This window comes from Danio rerio, chromosome 3 (assembly GCF_052040795.2).
Source record: "Danio rerio strain M-AB ecotype USA chromosome 3, GRCz13ab, whole genome shotgun sequence".
Lineage (NCBI taxonomy): Eukaryota > Metazoa > Chordata > Actinopteri > Cypriniformes > Danionidae > Danio > Danio rerio.
The window spans coordinates 36664375-36675000 of NC_141023.1; the positions used below are offsets into that span (position 1 = coordinate 36664375).

Consider the following 10626-nt stretch of genomic DNA (forward strand, 5'->3'; position numbering starts at 1 on the left):
AAGTAAATAATCCAAGAGGAAGAAGAACACTGAGGTACATTAGACGACAGAAGTGTTCAGATCATTGACATATCCTGACAGAATAAACGATGAGCAAAAAAGACAGTGCGGGTAGGTGATGATTACTAAACCTTTGCGAGTGAACCTTTTTTAGTTTGTAAACGTCAGGTCTAAAGGAGAATGTTTTGTCTCACACACAGCAGTCGCACAGATCCTCGCTTACTTGAATGAGAAAAACAGACCCTTCAGCGCTCAGGATGTCTTTACCAACCTACAGAAGCAGTGTGGACTGGGGAAAACGGTAGAAAAACAAACAAACAAATAAAACAGTCGACATTACATTTCATATTATGAATCACATTTCACCATAGATATATACACTAGATATCGCATACGGACAATGAGCATGCGTCAATACCGCCGCCACATTTGGACAGTGCTCTTAGGACAAATGTCATTGAACCGCACTAGTGAGCCAATGTGAAGATGCTGGGGTAGCGCTGTGTAGTGTGTAGAAAACAGTGTCGAAAATAAAGCATAAAGGCAGATTTCATTTTTTAAATGTTTGTATGCTACAAACTTTAGTGCGAAACAAGTATTGATGATAATAAAGTCACTTACTGCCCTGACCATAAAGCAAAGTAGCACTAACTCGCACTATAAATACCAGGCTTATGCTAGTTTTGTTGTATAAAACCAGCTAACAATTTAAATGAAACATGACAACATGATGCTGCAGTGCCAGAAACTTATATTATTGTCAGCTAAATGAATAAGTCGTTCATAACAGAGATTCAGTCATAAACGAATCGCTCTCTTCATTAGCATTAGAAGTGAAAGCGGGAGAGGGGGTGTGTATCAGGAAATGCATGTGATCAAAATTAACAAGGAGGGTGGATAATACATTTTCATAATGCACACAAACACACGCTCTTTGTTGGCAATGCTGGTGCTATCACTCATTCTTCAATATAGAAAAGTCATGTAAAATGATAATTTCCGTAAAAAAATTGCATACTGACCACCGAGAAAACTCCCTATTATAGATATATGTGTATAAATCTCTGACTCTGGATGGCCAGTCCTCCACTGCACCTTGGTCCCACATTCATTTCAAAGGATCGCTACCCTGTACTAAAACGGCGGCTCTATTGATGTATTTCTTTCAATAGAGTGGAGGAACTATGACGTCATCTTGTAGGCTAATCGGCTGCTACCATAAAACTGGTTCCCTCGATAAAATCCCTATAGGATTTTACCATAGGCTTTTCGAAGATTGCAAATAATAAGCTCTGTGTTCAAACACTGTTTATTACACTTACATGTTTTGTTCAGCCGGATAATCCTCACTCGAAAACACAACTTAGAGCACTTTTGGATCTTAAATACATAGCAAGAACTGAAAAGTTAACATTAGGCTATAAACGAACTACACTGCCTTCAGGGCGCTGGCCTGTAATGTCAGCCCCACCCTGCAACAGACAACTTATCTGGCTTATTTTTAAAAATAATGTCCATAACAAAAATTTATTCTCTCTGTTTATTATATTATAATCCACACTATATATTATAAACATATAAATACGCAAAAACACATAGACCTGCGTGCCTTTTGGATAGTTTTTACATGGGAAATACATCTGTTTTGCTTTACGGTTGTTCTAAAAGTTTTAAAACTGTATGTATAAATGTGCCTATACATAGTATTATCATAAGACATATTTAAACTAGATAGTAAAGTTTGAGGACAAACTTTATGGTGGCTTGAAAAGCCGAATCTGAAAGTTTGAAGTGGTTTTAAAGTGTAAATAGAATGTTAGTATGATTTTAGCTTGAGTTAACATATTACTAGCATGAATTAGCATGTTAGTAGCATGATTCTTACATGAATTAGCATGTTGTTAGCATGATTCTAGCATGAATTAGCATGTTACTAGCATGATTCTAGCATGAATTAGCATGTTGTAAGCGTGATTCTAGCATGAATTAGCATGTTACTAGCATGATTCTAGCATGAATTAGCATGCTACTAGGATAATTCTAGCATGAATTAGCATGTTAGTAGCATGATTCTTACATGAATTAGCATGTTGTTAGCATGATTCTAGCATGAATTAGCATGTTACTAGCATGATTCTAGCATGAATTAGCATGTTGTTTGCATACATCTAGCATAAATTAGCATGTTACTAGCATGATTCTAGCATGAATTAGCATGTTGTTAGCATGATTCTAGCATGAATTAGCATTTTACTAGGCGGTTGCTAGGGTGTTTTAAGTGGTTGCTAGGTGGTTGCTAAGGTGGTGCAAGGCAGTTGCTAAGGTGGTCTGACTATTTGCTTGGTGGTTGCTAGGGTGTTGCTAGACGGTTGCTAGGGTGTTTTGAGGGGTTGCTAGGTGGTTGCTAAGGTGGTGCTAGGCAGTTGCTAAGGTGTTCTGACTAGTTGCTAAGTGGTTACTAAGGTGTTGCAAGGTGGTCGCTAGGGTATTCTGAGTGGTTGCTAGGTGGTTGCTAAGGTGTTGCTAGGCGGTTGCTAGGGTGTTCTGAGTGGTTGCTAAGGTGTTGCTAGGTGGTTGCTAAGGTGTCCTAAGTGGTTGCTAGGTGGTTGCTAGGGTATTCTGAGTGGTTGCTAAGGCGTTGCTAGGGTGTTGCTAGGCGGTTGCTAGGGTGTTCTGAGTGGTTGCTAGGTGGTTGCTAAGGTGTTGCTAGGTGGTTGCTAAGGTGTCCTGAGTGGTTGCTAGGTGGTTGCTAAGGTGTTGCTAGGCGGTTGCTAGGGTGTTCTGAGTGGTTGCTAGGTGGTTGCTAAGGTGTTGCTAGGTGGTTGCTAAGGTGTCCTGAGTGGTTGCTAGGTGGCTGCTAAGGTGTTGCTAGGTGGTTGCTAAGGTGTTGCTAGGCGGTTGCTAGGGTGTCCTAAGTGGTTGCTAGGTGGTTGCTAAGGTGTTGCTAGGCGGTTGCTAGGGTGTTCTGAGTGGTTGCTAAGGTGTTGCTAGGTGGTTGCTAAGGTGTCCTAAGTGGTTGCTAGATGGTTGCTAGGGTGTTCTGAGTGGTTGCTAAGGCGTTGCTAGGTGGTTGCTAGGGTGTCCTGAGTGGTTGCTAGGTGGTTGCTAAGGTGTTGCTAGGTGGTTGCTAGGGTGTCCTGAGTGGTTGCTAGGTGGTTGCTAAGGCGTTGCTAGGCAGTTGCTAGGGTGTTCTGAGTGGTTGCTAGGTGGTTGCTAAGGTGTTGCTAGGTGGTTGCTAAGGTGTCCCAAGTGGTTGCTAGGTGGTTGCTAAGGTGTTGCTAGGTGGTTGCTAAGGTATTCTGAGTGGTTGCTAAGCGGTTGCTAGGGTGTCCTGAGTGGTCGCTAGGCCCTTACTAAGGCATTACTAGGCCATTGCTAGGTGGTTGCTAGGCGGTTGCTAGGGTAATTTGGGTGGTTGCTAGGCAGTTGCTAGGGTACCCTGGTTGGTTACTAGGCAAGCCTCACATACATGCTTGATAAAACATTTATACTTAGTAAGCATTTCTAGCAAGTTACAGTACTTGGCTAGTCAATATTAGCATGTAGCTAGTCACTGCTAGCATGTGTAGCATATAGGAAGTTTCGTTTGCTAGCATGAGTCAAACGAGCCAATCTCCAAGTCTCTACGATGTTCTGATGCTGAGATATAGCTGTTGATGAATGGTTGCTAGGGTACTCTGTTTTGTTGCTATGGGCGAGGTTACAGAGTTAACTTGAATGTGGTTGGTTGTCTTAGTCTAATGAACCAACCCCCGTGTCTCTATGACACTGCTATGCAAAGATATGCATCTTGGCCTATTTTAATGGAAGTCTATGGAATCAATTTGGGGGCGTGGCTTGTGAGCTTTATTATCATATTGAGATGCTCATTGGTTGTCTGAGTCAGATGAGCCATCCCCCAAGTCAATAGGACACTGCTATGCAAAGATATGCATGTAAGCATTTGATAGCACAGCTAACTACATTCTATAGGACAGTTGCTAGGGTGCAGTATGTGGTAGTTAGGGGTGTGGCTAGAAAGTTAAAAGGCCATCAGTGATTGGCTGCTGGCTAGACTGAGTTAAATGAGCTCAGCCATTAGTCTCTATGACAGTCTGATGCAGAGTTATGAGGTCACAAAGTTTGATCCCATGTTAAGTCAATGAGAGTCTTTTGTAATGGAAGTCTACGGGACAGTTGCTAGGGTGCAGTATGTGGTAGTTAGGGGTGTGGCTAGAAAGTTAAAAGGCCATCAGTGATTGGCTGCTGGCTAGACTGAGTTAATTGAGCTCAGCCATTAGTCTCTATGACAGTCTGATGCAGAGTTATGAGCTCACAAAGTTTGATCCCATGTTAAGTCAATGAGAGTCTTTTGAATGGAAGTCTACGGGACAGTTGCTAGGGTGCCATAAGTGGTTGCTAGGGAGTGGCTAGTAAGTCTAAAGGTCATCAGTGATTGGCTGCTGACTAGACTGAGTTGAATGAGGCCTGACTCTAGTCTGTAGGACAGTCTGATGCAGAGTTATGAGCTCACAAAGGTTGACTCAATGTTAAGTCAATGGCAGTCTTTTACAATGGAAGTCTATGGGACAGTTGCTAGGGTGCCAAAAGTGGTTGCTAGGGAGTGGCTAGTAAGTTTAAAGGTCATCAGTTATTGGCTGCTGGCTAGACTGAGTTAAATGAGCCCAGTTAGAAGTCTGTAGGAACGTCTGATGCAGAGTTATGAGGTCACAAAGTTTGACCCAATGTTAAGTCAATGGGAATTTTGGGAATTTTCCGGGTCGTTTTTCGGAAAACCGAAAGTCGGATCAGTCGGAAAAGATATAGCAACCCGAGTCAGACCAGTTTGAAGGTTTGACGAAAGTTTGAGGTATGAAGCTTGAAAGGGTTAGGAGGAGATAGACTTTAAAATTAGTCTCAGAAGAAAGAAGAAGAAGAATAACTAGATTCTTAAAGTTTGAGAACAAACTTTGAGGCTGGCTTGTGAAAGCCTGACGGTAATAGTTTATTTAGTTTAAACAGTTTTAAAAAGTATGAAAAGATAGATAGATAGATAGATAGATAGATAGATAGATAGATAGATAGATAGATAGATAGATAGATAGATAGATAGATAGATAGATAGATTAGCATATTATTAGCATGATTCTAGCATGAATTAGCATGTTGTTAGCATGATTCTAGCATGAATTAGCATTTGACTAGCATGATTCTAGCATGAATTAGCATTTAACTAGCATGATTCTAGCATGAATTAGCATGTAGTTAGCATGATTCTAGCATGAATTAGCATGTACCTAGCATGATTTTAACATGAATTAGCATGTTACTAGCATGATTTTAGCATGAATTAGCCCGATTCTAGCATGAATTAGCATGTTGTTAGCATGATTCTAGCATGAATTAGCATGTTACTAGCATGATTGTAGCATGAATTAGCATGTTGTTAGCATGATTCTAGCATGAATTAGCATGTTGTTAGCATGATTCAAGCATGAATTAGCATTTGACTAGCATGATTCTAGCATGAATTAGCATGTTGTTAGCATGATTCTAACATGAATTAGCATGCTACTAGCATGATTCTAGCATGAATTAGCATGTTGTTAGCATGATTCTAACATGAATTAGCATGTTACTAGCATGATTCTAGCATGAATTAGCATGTTGCTAGCATGATTCTAGCATGAATTGTCATGTGACTAGCATGATTCTAGCATGAATTAGCATGTTGTTAGCATGATTCTAGCATGAATTAGCATGTGACTAGCATGATTCTAGCATGAATTAGCATGTGACTAGCATGATTCTAGCATGAATTAGCATGTGACTAGCATGATTCTAGCATGAATTAGCATGTAACTAGCATGATTCTAGCATGAATTAGCATGTTGTTAGCATGATGGATAGATAGATAGATAGATAGATAGATAGATAGATAGATAGATAGATAGATAGATAGATAGATAGATAGATAGATAGATAGATAGATAGATAGAGAGAGAGAGATAGATGATAGATAGATAGATAGATAGATAGATAGATAGATAGATAGATAGATGTAGAAAGATAGATAGATAGATAGATAGATGTAGAAAGATAGATAGATAGATAGATAGATAGATAGATAGATAGATAGATAGATAGATAGATAGATAGATAGATAGATAGATAGAGGTAGATAGATAGATAGATGATAGATAGATATATAGATAGATAGATAGATAGATAGATAGATAGATAGATAGATAGATAGATAGATAGATAGATAGATAGATAGATAGATAGATAGATAGTGTGCGAGCATGAGTCAAACAAGCCAACCCCCGCCTCTCTACGATGTTCTGATGCTGAGATATAGCTGGTGTTATATCGTTGCTAGGTTAGTCTGTTTTGTTGCTATGGAGTTGATTGACAGCTTAGACTGATGATGTATCAAAGCTTCTTGCCAGTATGAACAGTTAAAAACAACCCCCATGTCTCTATCACACTGCAGCATGACAATATCAGTCTGAACCTCTTTAATGGCAGTCTATGGGACAGTTGCTAGGGCGCAGTATCTGGTTGTTAGGGCGTGGCTAGAAAGTTTAAAGGCCATCAGTGATTGGCTGCTGGCTAGACTGAGTTAAATGAGCTCAGCCATTAGTCTGTAGGACAGTTTGATGCAGAGTTATGAGCTCACAAAGTTTGATCCAATGTAAAGTCAATGAGAGTCTTTTGCAATGGAAGTCTATGGGACGGTTTCTAGGGTCCAAAAGTGGTTGCTAGGGCGTGGCCAGAAAGTTTAAAGGTGATCAGTCATTGGCAGTTTGATAGTCTGAGTTAAATGAGCCCAGTTAGAAGTCTGTGTGACATTCTGATGCGGAGTTATGAGGTCACAAAGTTTGATCCAATGTTACGTCTATGGGATTTTTTCGACGGTCCCGGGACGTTTTTCGGAAAACCGAAAGTCGGATCAGTCGGAAAAGATATAGCAACTCGAGTCAGAATAGTTCGGAGGTCTGACCCGAGTTTGATGGTCATAGCTTGAAAGGCCTAGGACGAGATAGAGTTTAATTTTTAGTCTCAGAAGAAGAATAACTAGATTCTTAAAGTTTGAGAACAAACTTTGAGGCTGGCTTGTGAAAGCCTGACGGTAATAGTTTATTTAGTTTAAACAGTTTTAAAAAGTATGAAAAGATAGATAGATAGATAGATAGATAGATAGATAGATAGATAGATAGATAGATAGATAGATAGATAGATAGATAGATAGATTGATAGATTGATCGATAGATAGATAGATAGATAGATAGATAGGTAGGTAGGTAGATAGATTAGCATGTTATTACCATGATTTTAACATGAAATAGCATGTTGTTAGCATGATTCTAGCATAAATTAGCATGTTACTAGCATGATTTTAGCATGAATTAGCATGTTGTTAGCATGATTTTAGCATGAATTAGCATGTTACTAGCATGATTTTAACAATAATTAGCATGTTGTTAGCATGATTTTAACATGAATTAGCATGTTGTTAGCACCATTCTAGCGTGAATTAGCATGTTACTAGCATGATTCTAGCATGAATTAGCATGTTACTAGCATGATTTTAGCATGAATTAGCACAATTCTAGCATGAATTAGCATGTTGTTAGCATGATTCTAGCATGAATTAGCATGTTGTTAGCATGATTCTAGCATGATTTAGCATGTTACTAGCAAGATTCTAGCATGAATTAGCATGCTACTAGCATGATTCTAGCATAAATTAGCATGTTGTTAGCATGATTCTAGCATGAATTAGCATGTTACTAGCATGATTGTAGCATGAATTAGCATGTTGTTAGCATGATTCTAACATGAATTAGCATGTTACTAGCATAATTCTAGCATGAATTAGCATGTTGTTAGCATGATTCTAGCATGAATTAGCATGATTCTAGCATGAATTAGCATGTTGTTAGCATGATTCTAGCATGAATTAGCATGTTACTAGCATGATTCTAGCATGAATTAGCATGTTGTTAGCATGATTATAGCATGAATTAGCATGTTACTAGCATGATTCTAGCATGAATTAGCATGTTGTTAGCATGATTCTAGCATGAATTAGCATGTTACTAGCATGATTCTAGCATGAATTAGCATGTTGTTAGCACGATGCTAGCATGAATTAGCATGATACTATCATGAATCTAGCATGAATTAGCATGTTGTTATCATGATTCTAGCATGGATTAGCATGTTACTAGCATGATTTTAGCATAAATTAGCATGATTCTAGCATGAATTAGCATGTTGTTAGCATGATTCTAGCATTAATTAGCATGTGACTAGCATGATTCTAGCATGAATTAGCATGTGACTAGCATGATTCTAGCATGAATTAGCATGTAACTAGCATGATTTAGCATGTTGTTAGCATGATGGATAGATAGATAGATAGATAGATAGATAGATAGATAGATAGATAGATAGATAGATAGATAGATAGATAGATAGATAGGTAGAGGTAGATAGATAAAGGTAGATAGATAGATAGATAGATAGATAGATAGATAGATAGATAGATAGATAGATAGATAGATAGATAGATAGATAGATAGATAGATAGATAGATAGGTAGAGGTAGATAGATAAAGGTAGATAGATAGATAGATAGATAGGTAGAGATAGATAGATAGATAGATAGATAGATAGATAGATAGATAGATAGATAGATAGATAGGTAGAGGTAGATAGATAAAGGTAGATAGATAGATAGATAGATAGATAGATAGATAGATAGATAGATAGATAGATAGATAGGTAGAGGTAGATAGATAGATAGATAGATAGATAGATAGATAGATAGATAGATAGAGGTAGATAGATAGATAGATAGATAGATAGATAGATAGATAGATAGATAGATAGATAGATAGATAGATAGATAGATAGATAGATGGTGTAAGAGCATGAGTCAAACAAGCCAACCCCCGCCTCTCTACGATGTTCTGATGCTGAGATATAGCTGCTGTTATATCGTTGCTAGGTTAGTCTGTTTTGTTGCTATGGAGTTGATTGACAGCTTAGACTGATGATGTATCAAAGCTTCTTGCCAGTATGAACAGTTAAACACAACCCCCATGTCTCTATCACACTGCAACATGACAATATCAGTCTGAACCTCTTTAATTGCAGTCTATGGGACAGTTGCTAGGGTGCAGTATCTGGTTGTTAGGGTGTGGCTAGAAAGTTAAAAGGCCATCGGTGATTGGCTGCTGGCTAGACTGAGTTAAATGAGCCTAGCCATTAGTCTGTAGGACAGTCTGATGCAGAGTTATGAGCTCACAAAGTTTGATCCCATGTAAAGTCAATGAGAGTCTTTTGCAATGGAAGTCTATGGGACGGTTTCTAGGGTCCAAAAGTGGTTGCTAGGGCGTGGCCAGAAAGTTTAAAGGTGATCAGTCATTGGCAGTTTGATAGTCTGAGTTAAATGAGCCCAGTTAGAAGTCTGTGTGACATTCTGATGCGGAGTTATGAGGTCACAAAGTTTGATCCAATGTTACGTCTATGGGATTTTTCCGACGGTCCCGGGACGTTTTTCGGGAAACCGAAAGTCGGATCAGTCGGAAAGGATATAGCAACTCGAGTCAGAATAGTTCGGAGGTCTGACCCAAGTTTGATGGTCATAGCTTGAATGGCCTAGGAGGAGATAGAGTTTAATTTTTAGTCTCAGAAGAAGAATAATATAGAAAAATAATAATAAGTTTAATAGGATAACAGTAGTCTGGCTTGCTACACAAGCCAGCCTAATAACTAGATTCTTAAAGTTTGAGAACAAACTTTGAGGCTGGCTTGTGAAAGCCTGACGGTAATAGTTTATTTAGTTTAAACAGTTTTAAAAAGTATGAAAAGATAGATAGATAGATAGATAGATAGATAGATAGATAGATAGATAGATAGATAGATAGATAGATAGATAGATAGATTAGCATGTTATTAGCATGATTTTAACGTGAAATAGCATGTTGTTAGCATGATTCTAGCATGAATTAGCATGTTACTGGCATGATTTTAGCATGAATTAGCATGTTGTTAGCATGATTTTAGTATGAATTAGCATGTTATTAGCATGAATTAGTATGTTGTTAGCATGATTCTAGCATGTTGTTAGCACGATTCTAGCATGAATTAGCATGTTACTAGCATGATTTTAGCATGAATTAGCATGTTGTTAGCATGATTTTAGCATGAATTAGCATGTTACTGGCATGATTTTAGCAATAATTAGCATGTTGTTAGCATGATTTTAACATGAATTAGCATGTTGTTAGCACGATTCTAGCATGATTTAGCATGTTGTTAGCACGATTCTAGCATGAATTAGCATGTTGTTAGCATGATTCTAGCATGAATTAGCATGTTGTTAGCATGATTCTAGCATGATTTAGCATGTTACTAGCAAGATTCTAGCATGAATTAGCATGCTACTAGCATGATTCTAGCATAAATTAGCATGTTGTTAGCATGCTTCTAGCATGAATTAGCATGTTACTAGCATGATTCTAGCATGAATTAGCATGTTACTAGCATGATTCTAGCATGAATTAGCATGTTGTTAGCATGATTCTAGCATGAATTAGCATTTCACTAGCATGATTCTAGCATGAATTAGCA

The 10626-nt window shown here is 38.2% G+C and overlaps 1 protein-coding gene across 1 annotated transcript in view; it reads left to right on the forward strand.

The window, feature by feature from the left end:
- psmc3ip (PSMC3 interacting protein) overlaps positions 1–10626 on the forward strand; it is a 22856-nt gene continuing 12230 nt past the window's right edge. The window contains 2 exon segments of the mRNA NM_001002124.2: positions 1–111; positions 201–301. Of these exon segments, the coding sequence (NP_001002124.1) occupies positions 90–111; positions 201–301 (123 nt within the window). The 5' untranslated portion in view covers positions 1–89.